The sequence below is a fragment of the Rhinolophus sinicus genome, linkage group LG06 (genome assembly GCF_036562045.2).
Source record: "Rhinolophus sinicus isolate RSC01 linkage group LG06, ASM3656204v1, whole genome shotgun sequence".
In the NCBI taxonomy this organism is placed as follows: domain Eukaryota; kingdom Metazoa; phylum Chordata; class Mammalia; order Chiroptera; family Rhinolophidae; genus Rhinolophus; species Rhinolophus sinicus.
The window spans coordinates 53,421,930-53,448,612 of NC_133756.1; the positions used below are offsets into that span (position 1 = coordinate 53,421,930).

General features: G+C 32.6%; 1 protein-coding gene across 1 annotated transcript in view; it reads right to left on the reverse strand.

The window, feature by feature from the left end:
- The window catches only part of HFM1 (helicase for meiosis 1), a 106,737-nt gene that overhangs the window by 55,307 nt on the left and 24,747 nt on the right, over positions 1–26,683 (reverse strand). Inside the window, exons 7-20 of the mRNA XM_074335129.1 lie at positions 23,658–23,728; positions 23,075–23,207; positions 22,255–22,406; positions 21,601–21,678; positions 21,231–21,380; positions 17,733–17,933; positions 17,557–17,645; positions 11,822–11,865; positions 11,622–11,723; positions 11,075–11,220; positions 9,894–9,988; positions 8,217–8,350; positions 7,359–7,406; positions 4,504–4,584 (exon numbers count right to left, since the gene is read on the reverse strand). Of these exons, the coding sequence (XP_074191230.1) occupies positions 4,504–4,584; positions 7,359–7,406; positions 8,217–8,350; positions 9,894–9,988; positions 11,075–11,220; positions 11,622–11,723; positions 11,822–11,865; positions 17,557–17,645; positions 17,733–17,933; positions 21,231–21,380; positions 21,601–21,678; positions 22,255–22,406; positions 23,075–23,207; positions 23,658–23,728 (1,524 nt within the window). The remainder of the gene's footprint in view (positions 1–4,503; positions 4,585–7,358; positions 7,407–8,216; positions 8,351–9,893; positions 9,989–11,074; positions 11,221–11,621; positions 11,724–11,821; positions 11,866–17,556; positions 17,646–17,732; positions 17,934–21,230; positions 21,381–21,600; positions 21,679–22,254; positions 22,407–23,074; positions 23,208–23,657; positions 23,729–26,683) is intronic.

Sequence of the window (26,683 nt, forward strand, 5' to 3'; positions counted from 1 at the left end):
CACACTAGCTCTTTTGGGCAGATACGTTAGCTCTTTTGGATATGAAAACATTCATATTTCAAACTTTGAGAGTCTCCAGGAAGCATGATGATTAGTGTTGTCTCTGTCAAAAATCTAAAAAGAGTGGGATCTTTGAGTCTTGGATACGGCACTCACGGCATGAACAGTACTCCATGAGGATGTCTTCGTTCAAGTTTTTTATTTTTTGTACTTCTGATGCTGGATGTCTCTGGCTGAAGGTTTGATCTGGTTCCTCCCTAAACTGTGCATTCTATTAATAACAGGTACTGTACTGGGCTCCATATAAATGTCACTGGGGTAGACATTTATTAATACTGTATTTTGAAACTGTTCCTAAGATCTCATTTTACTAGTGAGAAATCTTTGATTTCATTTTATTCTTTGTAATTCTAGACACTAGATTGTAGGTTAGCCATAGTGACATTTTAAAAATGGGATATACTTTCTTGCACAGTTGTTCAAAAAGAGACATGTTTCAGTCCTCAATGCTGCCCTTTGTTTTACAGATACGAGTTTTCTAGTTCGGACAAGTAAGACAAACTGTAGGCTGTCTTGAGGTCTTACTCGCACACCCTCTGGGCTATTTCTGAGTATTGCAGACACAGTGAGACTGTGATAGTACAGTGTGCACAGGTACTGTTCTGACAGACTGGGATTTTCTGTACTAAAACCTTACTTTGTATCAAAAGGTAAACAGACATTAGTACAATGAATAAAGGTCAGTTTCTGTAAAAAAAATGAACTAAGAATTTAAATACAAAAGATACATACTAAAAGAAAGAAAAGAAAATATTAGCAATATGAAGGAACAAGAAGTCATAAAAAAAGAATTAATTAGAAATACTACGTAAGGAACTTCCACCTACACCAGTGGCATGCTAAGTAATTATGAACTAACCCTCCGGCCTAAAGCAACTAAAATAGCTAAATGAAATATAAAAAGTATCTTTTATAAGGCATCAAAGAACTAACAAGGTATTTATCTAGAAAAGGGCTTATACTGGGACATGAAACAAGTCTCAACAAATTTCAAAAGATTGGAATCATACAAAAAAATGTTATTTGATCACAAAGCAGCTATATCAAATATCAAGAGAAACAACAAATAGCTAGAAAAGAAACTAGAAAATCATTATATGCACAGAAATCAAGAATTACAATTGTCAATAATCCATAGGTCAAAGAAGAAATTATAATGGAAATTAATATAACAAACTGATTTATAATGAAAATATTACCAATTAAAGCTAATAAAAATTCTTAGCCTTAAATATATAATAATCCTGTACGCTTTCATAAATATGTATTTCCTATAAATGTACAGTATATGCATTCCTATAAAATCTTGCATCCTGTAAAAATGCATACTAAATATAATAGGGCTTATGGAAAAAAGTATTGAAGCAAAAAACTAAAAAATCCATGCAACCTTATAACAAGAACACTAACCTAAATAATAATTGTAATAAAAATATGAGCACAGTTGTATAGTTGTGGCCAAATGGTTATGGCAACGGAATAGAAAAATACTAGCACAGTTAAAAAGACATGTTAAATTCCTCATAAAGTTATACATACATAACACTTCATGTTTGTGTGTGTGTGTGTGTGTGTGTGTGTGTGTGTGTGTTTTATGTAGGTTGCTGGTGTAATAAGAGGCTCCTTAGTTATAAACACAAAGGCCAAAAATGCCCAAAGATTGGGCATTGCATAATATGTACTTTTAAGGCAAAATACAAGGCCAACCTGGGCCCAGAAGACGATCAGGTAAAAGAGCATCGTGTACAGTACTGTATTCCTTTGAGAATTCAGCTATGTTCAGCCAGATACGTTTATTTTACGTTAAGCTGCTGTGATGGCTTATTTTATGAATCACCTTATCTGGGCCATAGGGTGTGTCCAGGTATATGGTCAAACATTATTCTGGGTATGTCTGTGAGGATGTTTTTCGATGAGATTAACACTTGAATTGGTAGACTGAGTAAAGCAGATTGCCTTTCCTAATATGAGTGGGCATTATCCAATCTCTTGAAGGCCTGAATAGAACCAAAAGGCTGACCCTCTTGGAAGGGAGTTTTAACTCCTTTAACTGCTCCTGCCTGACTGCGTTGAGCTGGGATATGGGTCTTTTTCTGCCTTTGGACTAGAACTGAAACATCTCTCCTTGGATCTCAACATTGCCAGCTTTTAGATTGGAACTTACACCACTGGCTCTCCTGGTTTCCAGACCTTCAGACTCAAATTGGAACTGCACTGTTGGGACTCCTGGTTCTCCAGCTTGATGCCTGCAGATCTTGGAACTTCTAAGCAAGCCTCCATAATCATATGAGCCAATTCCTTACAATAAATCTTTCTCTCTTTCTCTCCCTCTGTATGTGTATGATGTATTTATATATACACATCCTGTTTGTTCTATTTCTCTGGAGAACCCTGTATAATACAGCTGCCATTACACGAGTTGCTGGGGAAAATGGTTGTATCATCAGTGTAAATTTTTCACTGCAGAGACATGAGCCTCACTTTTACCATATGCATATGAGCTAATTCACGTTAGTGAAATATATATTGCAGTAGATCAGATTGTATTAGAAGATAAGAAAAGCTAAAAATTAAGAGCTAAGTATCCATCTTAAGAAGTTAGGAAAAGAACAGCAAAATAAAACTAAAGAAAGGAGAAGAAAGGTTGAATAGAAATTAATGAAATAGAAATAAATATACCACAGAACGGATCAGCAAAGCCAAAAGTTGATTCTTTAAAAAGATTAAAAAATTAATAAAACTCTATAAAAATAGAAAAAATGAGAGAAGGCACAAGCTACAAGTATCAGATCAAAATATTTTCTAATTTGCCTTAAAATATACTCTTTGACTCATTGGTCATTTAGTAATGTGCACACCAAAAAAAAAAAAAAAAAAAAAGTAAATTTTTCTCTATGTAAACTAAAAAAACAAAGACATTATATAGATATTTTTGAATTGCCTAGAAAGCCCTTTCCCAGCCAGAGATTAGATAACAAACTCTATTTTCTTCCATTTAAAAAATTCCTTCATTAAATCTATTCAGTATTCATTTTGGCATTATAACATTTCCCAAACCATGTTCTATAACATTAGTGTTCTTTACAGTATTAATGGATACTCCATTAAAAAGGTTTCTGTGGGCAAATAATAATGTAAAAATCTTAGGTTAAGCAGTTAAGGCTCTTTTTTATATTGCCTTCCATCTTCATACCTTTAATATGCTATTGTACTCCAAGAACCTCATAGATTAAGATAAAGAATGCAATCTCACTCTAAACTCTTTCACTCTGGAACTGTTTCCCACCTCAGAACACTCAGGTAAATTATATTTTTAGTGACCATAAACTGGTAATAAAGGTCAACAGTCTACAACTTTAAGAAGCCCATAATAAAGCAGAAGGATAAAGAAGCAGAAGGAGAACCAAGTGTTAAAAAGAGGAAAATTAATCAGGTAGTACTCACTGGGTAATGGAGAAAAAGGAAAAATGTTATATAGGTTATTTATTAGGTATGCTTAAAGGCAGAAGAAATAATATCAGTGGATTCAAGAAGTTCCATGGGGAAGAGATAATTCTTGAGAATGAAAGTATCTAAAGAATAGATTAAGAAATTATATTAGTGATTCTCATGTCCCCCCACCCTGCCCCCAGTGAGACACCCTAGAATACACAGAAGATACTTCTCGAAAAGTTAGGATTAGAAATTAGAGTAAGGACCATGGGAAAAGCAAAAAAAAAATGTTATAAATGTAGGGCTAAGAGTCAGGGCAGTAAATTGTTTTTAAAAAATTAACCTTATATTAAATACAAACAAAAACATGATACAAAATCATACATTTCTATAGTATGGCTGCAGGTATGTAAAAAATGCATAAAAATAGAATACATGCCAAATATTAACAGATAGTCAGATTATGATTTTTTTTTAAAAAACTGTTCTGTTCTTCCCAACTTTTATTCAATAAAGTACCTTTTCTTATAATAGTTTGGAATAATGAAGTCAATATTTTCCCTCAAGAAACTTCTAATCATGAGTGCTGAAAACTGTAAAACACCCTTTCTCTCTTCTATTTTACTCTAAATAGAATGAAAGAGAGAGAGAGGAAGAGAGCTGGGGTGAGAGAGAAAGAGAGAAGCATAAGTAACCATCCAGCTAACCAATGTTTGAATAATTAAGAACTAGCAAAAGGATTATCTACAAGAGTTATAACAGGTTTGAAAAAAACCCAAAGATTTGAGCATTTCAATCCTCTGCTAAAAGTCACCAGAATCAGTGAAGACAAATACTATGCCTGTCAAAAAGAAGCTCTATAATTTTACAAATTACAAATTTATAATGTTAACAATGATGATACCTGTTGAGAACTGAGATCACAATTATTTTACTATCATTTAAATTTTAGTAGAGCAAACTTTTTTACTAAGTAATTGTTAGATTTACTAACAATGATGGAAAAATTACCAGTTGGTTTGAAATTAACATCTTCATCCATCGTTATCAACTCCAGAGATGACAAATCATTCAGATTCTTCAAACATAATTCTGTTCAATTACAGAAAACACATTTTATTTTAGTTAAATAAGAAAGAAGTATAAAATAGAATTTATTATTAAATATGCTAAAGTTGTATTTCTGTGTAATTTTTCTGCGAAAAAATGTAATCCCTACTTAGTGGTAAGAAAAAGCTCATTTAAATAAAAGAGCCAACTAATATGCTAAAAAAGATTTTCTAATAGTAACAACATAAATAATAAAAATAACATGCAATAAGTGATAACACAACTTGGAGCTTTTAAAATAATATATTTGTATTACCTCATTTAATTTTTAATTCTCAAAATAACACAGTAAGGCAGGTAATATTAATATTATTTCATGTACAAGTTAGGAAACTAAACTAAGTAACTTGCTCTGGGTCTAAGAAACTGCTTTGCCATCTGACTTCCAATGAGGCAGTGGTTTTCTTTTTTTTTTTCAACTTTAATAAATAAATAAACACACACACACACACACACACACACACACACACACACAGTATAGAGTCAAATAGTTCTAAAAGAATGTTCCCAAAACCACCAATCCTTCCCCTCCTGAGTTTGCCACTCTGGAGACAACCACTTATGACTATTTTAGCTGATGCTTTTAGTATTTAATTCAGCGAATCTAAATGTGCCACTATTGCTACTGGAAGGAACCTCTGAACAGGAAGCAATGCAAATTCACTTGCACTGATTGATGGGATCCAAGCAACTGTAGTGGCCCGCTGCTTAGAGTGCTCGCTCTGATCTGCACTACAAAGCTCAGAAGATTGGAGATAGGTCAGAGCAGAGAGTGGGAATTCTACAACCTGTTCAAGCTTACATAGCATAGCCACTCACAAAAATACAGCCCTCTGAAAACAAGGTTCTTTGGGAAATACTTTAGTTTTAGCAACATTGCTTAGGCAGCTTGATAGTTTTAAGTGTTTGGTTAAGTGAGGCATTTGAAGTCTTTGCTACTTAATTACCCACTATTAAGTTAGCATTGAGTAAATTTATCAGCCAAAGAAGAATGCTGAGCACTATTCTAAGCTTTAGGTTTAGAGCAACTAAAGCCAGACAAGGTTCCTTCTCTATAGAACTTATTTTTTACTGAAGAAAACAATTAAGACAAACGAATAACAAATAATACAGTTTCAGGTATTGAAATGTATTATAAAAGAAAAAAAGCTGAGAAAGGATCTAGAAAATGATAGAGGTTTTTTAACTAAAGCTTATGTGTATTTTTTATATAAAGCTATATATATATATATAGTCATTCTAATTTTCAACATACATAAATATATCAGCTTTTCCAAGAATATGAAAAATAGCAATAACAACATGAAAATCATTTTGCCTTCCTCTCTGTAAAGTTGGCTTTAAATAAGGTAGTCAGGAAGGCCTCTTTGGGGAGTTGATATTTGAACAAAGACCCAAATGAAATGAAGGTGGAGTCCATGTAAAATATGTGAGAAGTGTTCCAAAAATAAGGGGGAGAGTGCAAAAACCTGAAGTAGAAACAAGCTTGGTGTGTTTAAAAAACACTAAGAGAGCCAAGTAGAACAGGGTAGAGTAAAAGAGGGGAAAGTGACAAGAGATGAAGTCAGAGAAATAGGTAGGGAAATATCAAATAGGACTTTATGGGCTCTGGTGAAAGTTTGCATTTTATTCTGAGAGTGATGGGAGAGCTACTGGAATATACTGAGTAAGAAAGTATAACCAAATTTAGGAAATGCCATATTCTAGGCTAAGGGCCCTTCCTACGAGAGTTAAAATAGACCTCCAAGGATACCAAAACATTATATTCAGTTCAGTTTATATAATAAATTTGGCTATTCTTTGTAGGCAAAATTTAGCTATCCTGTAATAATTGAAGATAAGGCAAATATAAACTGTGATTCTGCCAATTTAACAAAAGTTAAATCATTACAGTTATCAGAACATAGCAAGATATCTTTACGACTTTCTGATTTCTTGTGTGTATTTGATTTTTATGATAGAGATATATGCTTTTAAAAATCCATCACAAAATGGGTCAATAAATAAAGGATAATACAACTATTTTATAAATCTGTTGCTAAAGAGCAGTGTTATGAATATATGCTATTGCTTATCACCATGTTTCAACATATTTATTCTGTAAGCAATACTTTTTACTGTTTAATCCTTATCTTTGCATTTTTATTTGCCATACATGTATATCCAAGTAGTGAACAAATTAAAATTGGCTACATATTTTCAGTGGATCTAACATTTTTCTCTTTTACTGGAAGAGAACCACAATACAATGAAAGGTAGCAATTTCTAATCCTAATAAATGCTCAACAATCTTTTGATATTTTAAAAAACAGTTCATGAAATACTGAGTGATTAACTGAAAAACAAAGCTGGGGTTTGATAAGAACACATCATTAGCACAGATTAGGATAAGAAGTCCATAATCAAGCTAGGCTTATATTTTCAATTAAAATTAAACTAGAAAAGAAAAATAAAGAATTGTATACCTATATACAACATTTTCAAAGACCAGCGTCATTTAAAAAATAAAAAAAACCCAAGTTAACATATTATACAAAGGAAGATATTCTGAAAGAATTAACAAATAGATTAGTTCAGAAAAAAATACACCTGCCCAACTTCACTTTCGTGTGTGAAAAAGAAATTGTTCATGTATTCTTTTCTTCAAACAAGGTTACTTAAAAAAATTTATAAAAGAGTATGCTTACTTACATAATAACTGATCTTTTTCATTAAAATTTATAGAATATAATTTTTCAGAAGGAAATACATCTAACCTTGTAATTTTGCTTCAATTCCGTCTTTGTTCAATCCTGATGCAAAACCTGTATAAGTTATGAAAATTTACAAAAAATAAAATAGCATGGACTTAATTCATCTATATAGGCTCAGTTTGTACCCCAGTTAACTAGAAAAGAGTAGTCTAATTAAATCATAAATAGAAAAAAAATAGCTTATGAGTTAAAACAAGGCTTAAACATCTATAGAAGATAAGCACTATTGTGAAATCCTTTCAGTATCAATTGGCTTATCTTTTGCTTATTTGATTGTGTAACAGTGACCAAGAATACTGTATGTACTTTTCTTCCTTGGAGATCTGAAAGTTTTGAACCTATGTGCATTAGAATGGTATTGCAACAAGTCAGCTTTTAATTTCACATTCAGCAATCTGAAGTATTTTTATTTTATAACCTGTACCACATGAAAGAGCTCTCTAAAAGCAACATAACCAGATGTGTGTTAGCTTCAGAAGCAGAATGAAAATTGAAGCAGCAATAGTAGTACTATATATACTTTTATTTGAACACTAGTTCAAATAAAATTCAAGACTTTTTTTAACTTTAACTTACTTTAAATAACTTTAGGCATTTTTGTTATTTTTATTTGAGTTAATTTTCTTTCTAAAATGTGTATTTTTAATGGTGCTGATTTCAAACTTTATTGAAAGACTAGAAATGAGATAGACAAAGATTTCTCACATGTGTCTACTCTTGCCTTTAAATGTATTTATGACTGTTGTTACTTTTGTTTCTGTTACCTATCAATTTTTATAATCTATTCTGTGACCTATTAAAATAAATATAGGCCAAGCTGGCTTCAAAAAATTACTACTTTTCCAAGTAAAAGGAACAAACCATAATGAGATGGATTTTTCAAGGCTCTGATATAAAGCAAAGTTGATCGTATCCATTCCAAAGCAATATTCACATCTGTGATGGTATGCAATACTATTTCTGCATTTAAGTGCTCAATAAGATGTTTGTGTAAACTAATAGGAAAAAAAAACACCTTTGCATTAGTAACATGCATTTCGATGCCATAGCTCTTACTGTTTTAAACTTCAATAATATTTTGGATAATTCAATAATATATTGAATAACATACTTATTGCTACCTTAATAATTCATGAAAGATAACTTAAGTTTCAAAAATATAAGAGAAAACAGTTATAAGTCAGTTCAACTTTTTAAAAGATTATATATTTATCTCTATTTCATGACTCTAGAAGACATTATGGCTTTAAAAAATTAGGGTGGGGAATGACAACAAATAACAAGTGTTGGTGAGGATGTGGAGCTAAGGTAACTTGGGTGCACTGTTGGGATTGTAAATTAGTACAGTCACTATGGAAAACAGTATAGAGAGTCCTCAAAAAATTAAAAATAGAACTACTCTATGACCCATCAATTCCACTTATGTGTATTTATCTGAAGAAAACAAAAACACTAATTTGAAAAGATATATGCACTCCTATGTTCACTGCAGTATTGTTTGCAATAGCCAAGATATGGAAGCAACCTAGGTATCCATCAATATATGAACAGACAAAGAAAATATATGGTATGTACACATGTACACACACACACACACACACACTGGAATATTACTTAGCCATAAAAAAGAATGAAATCTTGCCAGTTGAGACAACATGGATGGACCTAGAGAGTATTATATTAAGCGAAATAAGTCAGAGAAATACAAATACTGTATGATTTCACTTATATGTGGAATATAAAAAACAAAGCAAACAAAATGAAACAGAAACAAACACAGATACACAGAACAAACAGATGGTTGCCAGAGGGGAAGGGAGCAGGGGTTTAGCTGGTAAAGGGGGAGGGGATTAAGAAGTACAAACTTCCCGTTATAAAATAAGTCACGGGAATGTAAAGTACAGCATAGGGAATAGAGTCAATAATATGGTAATAACTACGTAGAGCGACAGATGGTTACTAGACTTATTGCGGTGATTACTTTGTAAGGTATATAAATGTGGAATAACTATGTTGTACACCTGAAACTAATATAATATTTTATGTTGTATGTCAACTATAATTAAAAATAAATTTAAAAAAAGATAAATAAAATCTAAAAAAAAGGGTCAGGAGTGAATTATATCTTATTTTCTCCAAGAGTATTATAATAAAATACTTAACTAAAAGGTCTCAGATTGCCTATGTCTTTATCATTAAACAAATTTTAAAGATGTAGAGATGTGAAAATTATATTCCTTCTCTTATGACTAATTTGGACTTTTATAATAAGGACACATGATACTGCATGCTAAGAAACACTGCTAAATAAAAATGTTGTTTTTAACTATTAAATTTTTTAAAAGGATACAAACTTTCTGGTTAGATTATTGAAAAGTTTTAAGTAAATGGTCTTAGAAAAGCCCCTAACCAAATTTCTTTTTAACATATTCATATATACATTTACATATATATATATATATATATATATGTATATATATGTACATATATATGTATATTATATTAACAATATCTTTTTTGGAATATTTTCTGTATTACCTGCTTTCTACAGTGTCACTACAAGCCAAGACTTGAATATACTTCTCTTTTGTATTTAACCGAGTCATAATGACTGCAGTAGCTGTAGTGTCAAACTGAAAAAAAAAACACACACACACAAATATACATACAGAGAGAAATTAAGTAAAGAAGAGCACTAGTTGATACCGGGCCTCTTCAATAACTCAAGACTTTGATTTTATATTAAACAGTTCCTTGTCTTAAACACCAGGTCAAAAAGACCTTAAAAATGCTTCTGAATTTGAATGTTAACTGAAAATTTAAGTTTCGTAATGTGTATGGGCTGATTTTTAATTGTCACAATACCTGAGGACCATTATAGGCATTATAGGATCCAGCAATGCTACATGTTCTGCAATGCATGAAGACCTACACAATGAAAAACTGCCCCATACAAAATGCCAATGGCATCCCCATTCAGAGTAAAAACAAAAACAAAAAAACTCAAAACCAAAAAAACCTTTTACAGCATACACATTCAGAAACCCCACCATTCATCAAACAATGAGAGTTTAGATTGCATGGAGGGAGTATGTATCTCTTGGTGAGACTTCTTTTACACTTCTACTCCTCAATTAAAGTAGCTTTTCTCAGTTGCATTTATTTTTAAAACTAATTCAAACATGAAATCTTAATCTTTTGTTTAACAAAAATACACAAAAATATATATATTTTTAACTTTGTCTTTAAAATAATTTACGGGCCTGCCAATGGCTCAGGTGGTTGGAGTGCTGTACTCCTAACGCCAAGGTCGTTGGTTCCCACTTGGGCCAGTGAGCTGCACCCTCTATAGCTAAGATTGTGAACAACGGCTCTCCCTAGAGCTGGGCTGCTGTGAGCAGCCGGAGGTTGGTGTGAGCTGCTGTGTGATGCCAGGAGCAGCCGGTCGCCAGCATGAGTGGCCGTGGGCTGTTGTGTGCTGCCGTGGGCTGCTGTGTTGCTGTGGGGTACTGTGAGCTGCTGTCAGCAGCCAACAGACAACCAGTGACTGACTGCCTCAGCCGGGGGGAGCGCAAGGCTCATAACACCAGCATGGGCAAGGGGGTTGTGTCCTATACAACTGAACTGAGAAACAACAGCTTGAACAGGAGTGGCGGGGAGGCGGAAAAAAGGGAAAAAAAATAGTAATAATTTACAAAAAGTAAAACACTGTCACTTACTTGAGGTCGACCAGCTCTACCAATCATCTGTAGAATATCTGTTTCACTGTACTCTTCAAACATTCCTCCAGCATAATGCATTGTAGATTTTATAACTACTAGGTGAGCAGGCAAATTTACTCCCATAGCTAAAGTACTGGTAGTAACTGCATCAGATTAAGGAATATTACTTTCAAGACATTTAATTTTATTGCTTCAGGTAGACATTTTCTTATAAAAGATATTTTTATAAATGTAATAAAGACTCATATATACATATATATATATATATATGGGACTTATTTAAAAAGTAAGAAAAAACATTACAATGTAACATAATATATCTTAAAACTAAAAAATTTTTAAATTCTTACTTTTCAAATTGCGCTATATTCAGTAACATGATAAAGAACTAAAACTACTAAGGAGTTTACTATGCATGGATATTTACATAATTTTTGGACTTGGGAGTAAAGCACAAGTAAGTCAGAATACTTGAGCTTTTTCTTTTATCCTCTTAAAAATAATTTTCCAAAATATAATATCCACAAGAATATGTTTTACTTACAGAGAACTGGTAGATCGCCAACAGTAAAAGCTCCTTCAACTACTTTTCTATCTGACAACTCCATACCAGCATGATGATAAGCAACACCATGTATTAAGATATCTATAATAGAAATATATCATTTGTTACATACTGTTAATATTACATCAGTAATTGACTCTATAGCTGAAATGCTATTAAAAAATTATCTCTAAACCTACCTCTCAATTTTGAATCTCTTATGGAATATGCACACTTCTGTAACCTATTTAAAAATACCATAAAATTATTGAGTTATTCCCATGAACATCAAAAACGTCTTAGTTTATTAATTATTGTGAAGCTTAAAGATATCAAAATGTTTTCATAATATCACTATTTCAAAACTATCTTTAAGAAGTAGAGAATATCTAACTTTCATATTCAGAAGTTCCTAATTTTACAACTCAAAAAAAATCAAATAACCTTATTTAAAAATGAACAAAAAACCTGAATAGAAAAATTTTCAAAGAAGACATACAAATGACAGTACATGACAAGGTGCTCAGTATCATTAATCATCAGGGAAATGCAAGTCAAAACCACAATTAGAATGTAACTCATACCTTTTACAATGGTCATTATCAAAAAGAAAAGAGATAAGTGCTGGCGAGGATGTGGAGAAAGGAGCCCTGTAGTTGGTGAAGCTAACAGTGAAATAAATTGGTGCAGTCTATGGAAAACAGTATGGAGGTTCCTCAAAAACTTAAAAATAGAACTACCTTATGACCCAGCAATCCCACTTCTGGGTTATATTCAAAGGATACAAAATCGGTATCTCAAAAAGATATCTGTGCTCCCATGTTCATTGCAGCATTATTCACAATAGCCAAGTATGGATGGAAACAACCTAAGTTATCTGTCAACAGATGAATGGATAAAGAACATGTGGTATATAAACACCACATGGAATATTATTCAGCCTTAGAAAAGAAGGAAATTCTTCTGCCTTTTGCAACAACTGGATGAATCTGGAGGGCCTTATGCTAAGTGAACTTGAAAAAAAAAAGTCCAGCTCATATAAACAGAGTAGAAAAGTGGCTACCAAGAGCGGAGGATGGGAGAAACTAGGGAGAACTTGGTAAAAGGATACAAACTTGGGGAAAAAAAGTCACTAATTTATCATATGTGACATTGAAGTACATTCACTTTTAAATCAGGAATTTGGAAAATTCACTTTCCACAGGAAAAAACATTACAAATGGTGATTATTTCATGGGTCAAAATACAAGTCTACTCCCACAATTTACCTGAATAACAATTCCTAAACCTTTGCTGTATCACTAGTAAGTAAACCAAAAAATATGGAAATAAGAAATAGTTGTTTATTGTGTTCTGAGATATGGCACTTAAATCTAGGTTAGAAGAGAGGAGGAAGTTAAGAGTTTCTTGACAATTTGAAAAGGAATTCTGGGTACTTTTGAAGATTTTGTAGGTTGGTATCGTTGGTTCTTAATTATGTATAAGAACCTTCAGATTAGTGTTTATCCGTTTCCTTGTTGCAGATATGACACTAGCAGGCATTATTTTTAATATAACATTCACAGCTTTTTAAAGGATTCATAATGTAATGAAGAGAGGGCAACAGGAAAGGACATGCTAGTATTAAGCACAAACTTTGTGTTACGCACTGTTAGGTATCTTAGGTATGGTGTTTTATTTAGCTCTCACAATGATATAATGAAACAGATAGTTGATTTCCATATATTCACCACTGATTAAGCAATTGAAGCTGAAAGAAGTTAAGTAATGCACCCAATGGTAGATAGCTAGTAAAAGTGGCAGCACTGCAATTCAAATCTGGGTCTCTAGCTTTGTGCTCTATCTAATAACAGCATTTTGTTTCTGGAAAAACAGGTGGATAAAGAAAGAAAGAAGGGGGGACAAAGAGTGAAAAAGAAAAGAACTGAAGGAGAAGAAATTTTCCTTAAGTAACTAGACAAGAGTGAGAAATGAGAAAAGGATTTATGGTATACACTGCTGTGTAAGAAAATAATTATCTGAAATAAAATGAACTAATTTGTCTGCAGCAGAGAACAGAGTAAAAGGGAGAGGATGGAATACATATTAAGGGTACTTATATGTTACCTATTTTAGGTCTTATTCATGTAGATAGGTTTAGATAAAAAATGCTAATTATTAAGTATTCACTTTGGGAGGCTATATAGTTATCTATGTGAATGATGCCACTATTGCACAAAGAATTCCATAAGTTTTTAAAAACTCCTTTCAGAGTTACTTTATGAGTAAGAATTTGACAGCCACATCTGTTTCTAAATAAATGTCATGTAGCCCAACTTGATCGAATTGTTTATTCACCCTACAAGTAGAAGGCTCCAAACTCACAGCTACTTATAGCCTCTTTATACCTATACTTTTTTTGAAATTCTAGTTTTACCTTGTTGCTAGTTTTATAATTAACTGGTCGACTTGTTTTTGAAACCTCATCTTTGTTAAAAAAAAAATTTAGAAGATTAATAATCAAGAATGTTATAAAACTAAGGGCAACTAGTATGAAAACTGTCAATCACGATTTGATTATAGAAAAGGTTTTTGCCAGCAAAAAGACCTAATGAATGCATACATTTCCCCAATATGCTTGATCACTAGCCATAAGCAGCCAAAGAATCTTCTGATTAAAACAGAAAGCTCAGGAAACATTCTCACTGAGAAAACTACCAATGAACTTCCTGAAGTTAACCAAGAAATTTCAATGTGTAGAAATATCTTGTTATTTAAATGCCTGATACAATAGAATAATTACATAATAAAAAGCTAAAGAGACCAGAGTACAAAAAGGTTGGGCATGTTAGATAGGTTTAGAAACCTTAGTAACAGAATCTGGGACTTGATGGGCAAAAAGAAGTCTTGTGGGAGTTGCTAGAATGTGACTGGTTAAAGGGAACTGATGTAAGCAGTAGTCTGTTTCCTAGTCTATGCCAACTCAAAATGGCATTCCATTACTTTTCACTTACGCTTATCTCAGGGAATGCATCAAAAGCAGAACATACAAATAAAATCTATTCAACTGTTTATTATTCTTAGTCAAAGATTGATTGTGACATATAATAAATATTCTTTGATGTATAAAATAAAGAGGTGGGTAGAAAAAAATCTATGCTATGATTACATTGTTAGTATTAATTTCACTTTCTCCCTTTCTATCCACCTTTCAGAGGTCATCTCCTTTTTGGCTGTAAGCTCTTTGTTGGTTTCTCTCTCTGGCTCTCTACTGTATTTTATTGCCTAATTATGCTTTGTTGATGTTTGTAATAAAAGCATTACTCTACATGCTTCACAAACTAGAGATTTTTTTTTTTCATATGGCAGTAACTAAGGGGATCAAGTAAAGTCCTTGAAGTGGAAGTGAAATTATGAAAATAGTACACAGGGTATGGATAGGTGGCTACATAGGTAATTTATTCATGAACTAAATGGCCAGAGATCCATCTTTTTAGTGGATGGAAAGCCAAAGAATGTCAGAAAAGTAGGGTGTTGTCCTCTAGGCTTGGTACACATCTTGGGTTGACAACATGACCAGAGGTAGCCACAGGATAGACTTGTAATTGGAAAGTTGATCTGATCCAAAGTGGAGAAAAGTACACCCTCTCAATCCAAAATTAGTTAGAAAAATCAGTATCTGCTCATATCCACATGTAATTATCCAATTCAATTTTAGTGTGAGGTCTATCACTAAACATTTCTATTGATTCCTAAAAGTGGTTACTAATAATAGTAAGAAGCTAATACTCATTCAGTAGTAACCATGTGCTGGCACTCTGCTGAGACTTGCTGGTAATACTGACTGGTAAATAAGATGACCGTAAGTCCTCCTTTCCTCAGTAAGTTTACAATCTAATGATTAGAACAGATATTAAAATTATAATTAAACAAGAGTGTTTATTACAATTATAGTAAGTGCTATGAAATAAAAGTACAGAATACCTATAAAAGTAAATAAAGGGAAACTGAGGATCATGAAAAACTTCCCAAGAAACAGATATTAAAGGTGAAACTTGAAGGATGAATGAGACTTAGGTAAAAAACCATTCAAAGCAAAGAAATCCCAATGCAGCAAAGTCCTGTATAGGGTAACATTTCGGTATATTCACAGAACAGAGAGGCCAATGTGGCTTGACAATAGTAAGCAAAGGGGGAGAAAGTTCATGAGTCTGGAGAATTAGTTAGACATCACATACAGGTTATGCAGGTTATTGAAGGCCATGTTAAGGATCTTGGATTTTATCTTGATGACAATAAGAAACTATTAAAGGGTTTAAAGCAGGAAACTGACATACGAAGTCTGACAAGTTCAGGAACTTGTTGCAATGGTGTTGCTAACCTTTTTTGATATCAGAGGGATTATTCATTATGAATTTGTACCAACTGGACAAACAGTTAACCAAGTTTACTATTTGGAAGTGCTGAAAAGGCTGCATGAAAAAGGTAGATGAAAATGACCTAAACTTTTCACCAACAATTCATGGCTCTTGCATCATGACAATGCACCAGCTCACACGGCACTGTCTGTGAGGGAGTTTTTAGCCAGTAAACAACTTTATTGGAACAACCTCCCTACTCACCTATCTGTCCCCCAGTGACTTCTTTCTTTACCTGAAGATAAAGGAAATATTGAAAGGAAGACATTTTGATGACATTCAGGACATCAAGGATAATACGATGACAGCTCTGATGGCCGTTCCAGAAAAAGAGTTCCAAAATTACTTTGAAAGGTGGACTAGGCGCTGGCATCGGTGCATAGCTTCCCAAGGGGAGTACTTCGAAGGTGACTGTAGTGATATTCAGCAATGAGGAATGTGGCACTTTTTCTATGAAGAGTTCGCGAACTTACTTGTCAGACCTCGTATTTATATTTGCAATTTTAAACAATCATTCTGCGATGTAGATAATAGACTGAAGTAGAATAAGAGTGTGTGTGTGAGTTCAACAGATTCTGCAAGAGATTAATTGAACTAGGGATTTGGCTGTGCTGATGTAAACAAAAATGATATATTTGAGATATATGTAGAAGTAAGAATAAATAGAATTTAGCAAGTGACTGCTGATGGGGAGGAAAGTGAGAGAGATGTCAATGATAGGTTTCTGCCGTGATCCACTAGGGAGATGTTGTATAATTAAAATGGGGAACACTGAAGGAGAAGCTGGTTTGAGAGAAAGAACCAAAGTTCTATTTCGGACATAATGACTTTGAGATGCCCACAGAAATACAGTTGGAGATGTCAGTTAGACAAATGGACGGTAGACATGGAGATGAAAATGGAAGTCTGAATTAGAAATATAAATTTAGGAATTAACATATATAGATATGTGTGTACATATATTCTTTGAACACACGGGATAGATACAAATACCCAGGAACGTGGAATTAGAAAGAATAAACTTTGGAAAGAACCCTCAGAATTTTAACATTTTAAGAGTTAATATGTTGAGAGTTGGGTAGAAGAGGTGAAAAAGGAACTGAGTATGAGCCATCAGCCAAGTAGGAAGAAACTTGGTAGAGGATGATCATGGAAGCACAGACTTCAGAGTTTTTAAATAAGGAGGGAGTGATCAAATGTGTTAGAGGCTCTTGGGAGATCAATTAGCAAGACCCCCTTTAGTGAAAGATTACAACAGATGCTGGATTCAAAGTGGGCAAAAAAATGAAAATAGCAATATGAATAATCTTTCAAGAAATCTGGCTATGAAATAAAGTAGACAGGATCATAGTTGCACTAAGTTTCATTATCCAACTTACTTCTCAAAACTAATATTATAGGAAAGAACAGATAAGGAAATTGAGGCTTGGAGAGGTCAAGTAACTTGAAAAGGTTAAGGAATGAACCCAGTGTCCTTATCTCATCTATGTGATCCCTGTAAGTCTTTCTACCTCCAAGAAAAAAGTGAAAAACCATACCTCTGTTTCTGTTCCACAGTCATAATAAATTTAGCATCTTTCACAAGAACAGAAGCAGCCTGTTGCACACCTTTCCTTGTTGCACAAAACTAAAAAAAAAAGAATGAATCATATTTCTATTAATCATATTAAAAACCAAACATTACACTGAAAAATAAGCAATTAACAGTCCATACCACAAGTGTGGGTTTCTGATCAGAGTACGTTTGTATAACACTGGCGATTTTGTAGTTGAGGGTTAAATCAAACTTAAATTCAGTTTGGTTACTACTGCAGGGAAATCCAAGGACTACTTTCCGAAGTTTCACCGGTCTATGTCTCTCATCCATTTTCAGACATACAGCAGGTCTTTCACCATCTGAAAGCCATTCTGCAATCTTTAAATTGAAATATATACATTAAAAGTTTTTTCTAATAACGTTTTATGGCTAAAAACAACCACTTTAAAGTATAAAAATATTTAATCAAGTAGTCTTTTTCAATATTACATATTCCTTTACCACGATTCTATTGATATATTGGTAAATATTATCAATAGCAGTATTTCAAGACTATACCCACTTTTCACCATGGTAAACTTCCAATTAATTATTATTTTGTTTTTGTTTTATTTTCCTTCTTCAGAGTCTAGAGCAAAATTAAAATTGATTTTGGCAGAGAAATTGAACCTGTCACTATCACTGTAACTTCTTTGCTATTTTTCAGAACTATGCCTAGATACGAATGACACTTTTGTGTTGTCCTAAATACTAGGTGAAGAGTAGAAAGTAATGGTTGGCTTAGATTGGTTAAGGGTGGACAAGTTTTAAACAAAGAACAAATAACACTTGAAAGATGGCAGTGTCTAAAGCACATTTCAGACTCAATGCTATAGTCACTAGTTGGAACTGTGGTGAGCAATGGTGAGCAACACCTATCTTCACATAGCCTGCTTCATAATCAGGCTTCATGCCCTGCTGTGAACCTGATCAGTGCTTTGACTGGAAGATGGATTAGTGAGTTTCTAGTTGCAAAGGAAGGAATTATTAAAACATTTTCAAGCTATCATGGGTAGGGATGAGATCACACAAGAATTCACAATTTGAGAGTGGCAAAAGGCCAATGACAAAGATCTTAATTTAGGGAAAAATTGAGAAAGAGGACTTGTAGAAAAGAGGAATAGCTTTCTCAGAAGTAATGATTATCACAAGGGCGAAGAGAGTTTCAAGATTTACAGGATATGGATATTTAATTATTGCTTACCAATCAATAAAAAAAGTTTAATGTGAAAAAAAAAGACATAACCTGGGAAGTTACAAAAATAGAACTTAAGGTGGTTAATAACAATTAAAAATATTTACTTCAGGAAAAATCAATGCAGTACAAAATTTTTAAATAAGATACCATTTTAAACAAGAAAGTTGACAACTATTGAAAAGTAATAATAACTAATAACTTCATTATTATACTATCTAGTATTAGAATACAGAGAAATGGCTGATAGTAGAAGTGTAAATGAATATAATATTTATCGAAAGCACTATGTCCTTAGAATTTTATATACCTTTTGACTCAGTTATTGTACTCTAGAAGTTCATTCTAAGGATATAATCATGTTTTCAAAGATATATTACTTTCAGCGTGATTTACAATACCAAAAATGGAAATAATCTTCCAGCATTTAAGGTATTAAATTATAATAAACCCACAAAATTGTATTAAAGAATATTTAATGACATAAAAACATTTGTAGGGGACACACAAGTCATAAAAGAGTATGTACATTATGATTCCATCCACACATCTGGAAAGACAAACACTAAATTTTTGTTGTTTATACGAGTATACACTTAAAATTTTTCTCTATTATTTTTCTGTATGAACAAAACAAGCTGTAATTTTTAACACTCTGTAAGCGGGCATTTTCCCGCCAAATCGCATCTTAACGTGGGGCTTTTTTGACATTTTCTCGCCAAAATTAGACTTTCCGTAAAATATTCATATCTTTTGATCTATTTGACATTTTTCTATGAAACTTTCAGTGTTTTAGTTTAAAAAGAGGTCTCTATTTATTTACTTTACAAAATATGTGTTATTCTATTTTGTATGTACACAAAATTACTACATTCTAGGTAAACATAGAAAAAAACACTTTCACAATCAAAATAATTTTATGTATACAAAATTACAATATTTTTTCGAAATTTTCAACAGATCTTATAAAAAAAACCCACTATAACCTAATAGTGCTTCACTGTGTGGTAGCGCTCGAAACACTTTCCTTTGTGCAGGGGTACATTACAAAACTTGCACATGTACCGCGTTTCACTGCAGTACGCTTTCGCTTTGGCAGGAATAATTAGATAAATTGTCAACAAACAATTCATCGTCACTCTCGTATGTATCTTGATTCATGTCCAGGGATAATAAAATTATCACTTTCAAAAATAATATTTATCAGAAAAGAAACTAGAGGCAGTTCAAAAAAAACTATGATTTTGCACCAATCACAACAGTAATTAGGTATTTTGTACGAAATTTCAGTAATTTAAAACAAAAAATATTTTATAAAAGCAGAATGAACTCAGAAACACGAAAGTAAGATGTCCGAACGAAAGCAGTATAATGGAGTCACTGGAGACACGAACAAAAATGCAAAAACTAAATCCTTTTTTGGAATCATTGTGTCTTTTTTTTGTAAACATTACCGCTATTTATTTTTATGGCTATTGTTTTTGTTCGGTCCCAAATTTATTGTATCGGCAGGTAGACGCATAGGATACCGCTGACAATAGATAATGCGTAGTCGGTCACCCGTTTGGCGCCCTTGTTTACAAGTTTCCCGCGCCCCACCGCTTAGCGGAACAAAACGAGTTAACTCGTCTCCCACGCTTTGGTATAAAAAGCGATATGACGAGTTTGCTTGTTTCCCGCAAAAAATGTGTTAAGAGCAAAAAAAAATGATTAATTGTGCCAAATTAAAGATAAAGGCAAAATTTTCCATTGGATTAGACAATATAACAGCTATTTGTGAAAACACTTTTTAAGAAGTAGCATGGGGAAAAAGTCATGTTATAGTAAGCTGAGAAGTAAATAGGAGTGAGAAAGCAGAGTGAGGTTATACTATTTTTCAGGTTTGCAAAAAAATTGAAAAAAAATTAGAACATATTTTCATATAGATAAAACTGCATACAATTATTTCTTTACATGTCCATGTACCCCATTAACTATGAGATCCTCCTCAAGGGCAGGGTCTATGTTTTCACTTTTGCATCGATTGTTAGTGCTTACCACAATGCGTAGAATTGGGGGAGGTGGGTGGTAATCATCTAACCAATTATTTTTATTCTCCACCATACTCTGCTATACAACTAGAGTCAGATAGTTACAACAACCATACATATTTTTAGTCAAGTTATTATGAGGTATCTGAAACCCACAAAACTAAGACTTTAAGATACTAGCAGACAACACACTTGTACCAAAATGTTTTATTAAAAATAATAAACCAAATTTTATGGGATTAATACTGCCTTACCTATGAAATCTAACCATTACTTTCTATAACATACATTCTTATTAAATTGATTAGGTGATTTACAGAAAAAAACAACCCTCACTTTTCTCTAAGACTAAAATGCTTAAATATTTTACTAGTCATAAAAAAAATCTTATAGACTAAAATTCTAACTTACATCCTCAGCATTTGGAATTGTTGCAGATATAGCTATAAATCTCATCGGAATTGTATTTTCTAAAGTATGAGATAAAGACTTTACAGTTTTCATTCTGCTGACTACAACTTCAAGAGTTGGTCCACGATTTTCATCTTTTACAGTATGTACCTAAGAAAGAAGTCAAGAAAAAATCATTAGCTATAAAAATAAAAATCTATCTAATCAATTAAAATGTGCAACAATATTAATACTCTTCCTTAAGAAAATAAGCATTTTCCAATTGAAAGAATAAAAGAAACATAGTTTGGTTGAAAATGCCGTGATTCTTTCTATCCATTCTAGTAATCTTTTTATGTTTATCTCTGAAAGCAAATAATGCATTCACTACCTCATCAATGAGAAATAGTCGAACCAGTTGAACCAAAGAATTGTCTCTCCATTTCCTAGTCATGCTATCCCATTTCTCCTAGAGAAAAAAATGCAAGTGCTTTAATATAATAAGGGATTATAATAAATATTATTTAGATAGCAACAAAATTTTAACATGCCATGTTACAAATGATGGGTAACATTTTAGTTAACATCTTAAAAGTATCCTAAAAAAGATATAAAGATTAAATTTTTTTTTAAGGATTTCGACAGTCCTACAAGTGTTTTAAAAACTGAACCCCCATTTATTTTTAAGTTTAACCAAAAATATTCAAAATTATAGTCTAATTACCTTTTGTAAGCTCTATCAGTTCCTCCCTCAGTAATACATAATACTTGGGTACAAGAATATAAGCAGTGTGATTACAAAGTATCCACAATAACAAATTGCCTATTCATACCTTTCGCCTAGTTTTCCCATTTGGTTGTTTGTCTTTTGCTTATTGATTTGTAAGCATTCCTTATATATCCTGAAAACTACTACCTTTTGCTTGTTTTTTACATTGCAAACATATTCTTCTACTTTGTATTTCTTTTAGCTTTTTTTCTTGGTGAAGAGAAATAGATATTTTCTAATAAACCAAGGAAATAATAAAGTATAAATAACACCTACTGGAGTTGTCATAATAATATGTGCATGCTGAATCTCAAATAGGTCATCCATTACTGTATCTCCAGTGAGTTCTTTACAATTCAGTCCTATTGGTCCAAATTTTTCTTTCCAGTCGTCAAAACGCTGACTACACAGGGCTTTTATTGGTGCCACTATAACAATATAAGATATTTATTTTGAATGTCAGTGAAATTTTAAAATTATTTTCACAAAAATGTTGGTTAATAAAATTACAATAAAAATACATACCTAGGTTCTGCCTAATATTTTATAAATTAAAAGTTAATAGGAGCATCTTATTTAGACTTATAAAGAAGTAATCACCAAACAGAACTAAAAATAGAAACGAAGTGATTGCTCAGGGAATTGTAACTAAGAGTGAAGTGAGTTACGGCAAGAGATGATTGCTTTTCATTATAAGCCCTTTTATGATAACTGATACTTTTAACCATGTGCATAAATTACCTTGATGAAAAATTTAAAAATACATATATACCTAAGAAAGGAGAGTAGAGGTTCTTATGGAAATTTCTAGAATTATAAAATATTTGACTTTATTTGTTCATCTTGTCTGTCCTTTTAAAAATAAGCATGTAAAAGCCAAACTCTCAATTGAAATGTTCCTTTTTATTTACAACTCTGGGAAAACGTGCTTTGAATTAAAGGTAACAGACAAGACCAAAAGTGATATGTCTTTATTAAAAATATATGGAAAACCAAATAAAAATTCCTATTCCTTGAATTTAAATTTATGTCTTACTTTTGCCTCAATGATTTTTCATTATTATAATTATTACTCTTAAAATATACAAATACTTACTATAAACAATTTTGATGTTTGACCATGGCAATGGAACTTCCATTAACAATCTTGTTATAGCAAGCTCAAAAACCACAGTTTTCCCAGAACCAGTGGGAGCACAAATCACAAAATTTCTATCTGTGTAAAGAAGCTAAAAAATAAAAATTAATCAATCATGGAATATATGCAATTTTTCATTCACATTCTCAATTTATTAAAAAATATGCCTGAGGAAGACTCTACAGAATAACAGCACCAACATTTTCATCTCTACCTTTATTAAAATTGTGCCCTTGCTCTAGATTCACCACCCTCAAACAATAACACTATTAATAATTTATCACCTTGTTTTATTTGTCAAAGTAAGATGCTAGGCCTAGAAAATCATTTCTTTAGCTACCAGAGAAATTTTTATAAATCTAATAAGTACACACCAACCCATCTATGAAAATCACATACACGTACTTAACAAACATTTTTTGTACTAGTCACTGAGTATGTCACTGGGGACATAGAGATGAAAGTGATCTAGTCCCTGCCCTTAGACAGCAAACAATCTAGTAAGAAAAGGCAGACAAGTAAGTAATTATACAATACTTACATCATCAAAAGCTTTGGACTGTATATAGTTGAAATATGGGAATTCTTTGAAAATACTTCTAAATTTTGCCGCTTAGAATAAAATCAAGGAGTCAAATATTTCGGAACTTTAAAAATTGGTTAATTTTAATTCAAAAATTAAGTTAAATTAATATTGACTGACAATATTTAATGATTAGGCTTTAATACTTGCTACTTAGACATCATAAGGAATTAACAGATACAGAGAAGGAACCAAGATGGCAATAGAGAATGCTCCTGAACTTCCATCCTCTCACAGATCCACCAAATATACAGCCACTCAGAGAACAATTCACTCTAAGAGAAATCCTGGAAGTAATTGAGTGGCTCCTATATATTGGGCGAGTGAGAAAATAAGACACTGAAATGGGTAGGAAACGCTGAGACAACTCTAGCCATAAATCCCACCCCTGGCATAGCACCATACAACTGGGAAGGAACCCCCAACTTCCACCTTTTCCCTGAGGAGCAAAGGGTTTAAGCCACACATCTAGTGTCCAACTTTTAAGGCTCCCATCTGAAGGACAGGCCCCCAAAACACCCAGCTCTGTGCACCAATAGGGCTTGCATTTATGAGTGCCACAGGACTATAGCAAACAAAGAAGCAGTTTTTATTTTGACTTTTTTGCCAGCCACAGAGACTATTTATTCGTACGATATATGAATCACACAGCTCTTCTTTTCCCAAACATTAAAAATAAGTCACTTTATGTAAACATGTTCAGTCTCTTGATTTACATTTGCTCATTTTTGTTTTTTGTTTTTCAATCATAGTTGACATTCAGTATTATTTTTTATTAGTTTCAGGTGTACAGTGTAGTGGTTAGACATGTATATAATTTATGAAGTAATCCCTCTGATTAATCTAGTACCCACATGGCACTATAGTTATTACAATATTTTGACTATATTCCCTGTGCTGTACTTTAGATCCCTGTGACTATTTTGTAACTACCAATTTGTATTTCTTAATCCCTTCATCTTTTTTACTCAGTCCCCCCAATCTCCTCTAATCTGGTAACCATCAGTTTGTTCTCTGCATTTGAGTCTGTTTCTGTCTTATTTGTTTTGTTCTTTAGATTCCACATATAAATGAGACCATGTGGTATTTGTCTCCTCTGTCTAACTTATTTCACTTAGCATAATACCCTCTAGGTCTACCATGTTGTCCCAAATGGTAAGATTTTATTTTTTTATGGCTGAGTAATATTACATTATATACCAGTATATGTACCAACTCATCCTTATCCAATCATCTATTGATGGGTACTTACGTTGCTTCCATATCTTGGCTATTGTAACTAGTGCTGCAGTGAACATAGCAGTACATACACCTTTTCGAATTAGTGTTTTGGCTTTCTTCAGATAAATACAGAGAAGTGGAATTGCTGGGTCATAAGGTAGTTCTATTTTTAAATTTTTGAGGAAATTCCAAACTGTTTTCCATAGTGGCTGCACCCTTGGCAATCCTACCACAGTGCACAAGGGTTCCCTTTTCTCCACATCCTAGCCAACCAACACTTGTTATTTTTTGATTTATTGATGATAGCCATTCTGACAGGTGTGATGTAATATCTCATTGTGGTTTCATTTTGCATTTCTTGGTTGATTAGTGATGTGGAACATCTTTTCATGTGTGTATTGGCCATCCGTTTGTCCTCTTTGGAGAAATCTCTATTCAGGTCCTCTGCCCATTTTTAAATTGGATTGTTTCATTTTTTTGGTATTGAGTTGTATGAGTTCTTTATAAATTTTGGATATTAACCCCTTATCAGATGTATCATTGGCAAAAATCTCCCATTCAGTAGGTTGTCATTTAATTTTGTTGATGGTTTCCTTTGCTGTGCAAAAACTTTTTAGTTTAATGTAGTCCCATTTATTTATTTATTTTTCTTTTGTTTCCCTTGCCCAAGGAGCTATATAAGAAAAAAATATTACTGAGAGTATTCTCAGAGAATTTACTTCATATGTTTTCTTCTACGAGTTCTATGGTTTTGGGTCTTACATTTAAGTCTTTAATCCATTTTGCATTTATTCTTGTATATGGTGTGAGAAGGTAGTCCAGTTTCATTTTTCTTCCATGTATCTGTCCAGTTTTCTAAGCATCATTTGTTGAAGAGACTGTCCTTAGCCCATTATATATTCTTGTCTCCTTTGTCATTGATTAATTAACCATATAGGTGTGGGTTTATTTCTGAGCTCTCTATTCTGTTTCATTGATCTATGTGTCTGTTTTTTATGTGAGTACAATGCTGTTTTGATTACTATGGCCTTGTAATAGAATTTGATATTACAGTAGGTAGCATGATACCCCCGGCTTTGTTGTTCTTTCTCAAATTGCATGGCTATTTGGGGTCTTCTATGGTTCCATATAAAAGGATTATTTGTTACAGTTCTGTGAGAAATACAATGGGTATTTTAAGAGGGATTACATTGAATCTATAGATTGCTTTGGGTAGTATGGACATTTTAACAATGTTAATTCTTCCTATCCATGAGCACAGTATATGCTTCTGTTTATTTGTATCTTTTTCAACGACTTATAATTTTCCAAGTACAGGTCTTTTACCTCCTTGGTTAAATTTATTCCTAGGTGTTTTTTGTGTTTTTTTTGATGGAATTGTAAGTGGGATTATTTTCTTAATTTCTCTTTCTGATAGTTCATTATTGGGGTATAAAAATGTAACTGATTTATGATTATTAACTTTGTATCCTGCTACTTTACTGAATTCACTTATCAGTTCTAATAGATTTTTGGTGGAATCTTTGGGGTTTTCTCTATACATAGTATCATGTCATCTGCAAATAATGACAGTTTTAATTCTTCCTTTCCAATTTAGATGCCTTTTATTTCTTTTTCTTGTCTGACTGCTGTAGCTAGGACTTCCAATACTATGCTGAATAAAAGTGGACATCCTTGTCTTGTTCCTGATCTTAAGGAAAATGCTTTTTGGTTTTCTCCATTAAGTATGATGTTGGCTATGGGTCTGTCATACATAGCCTTTA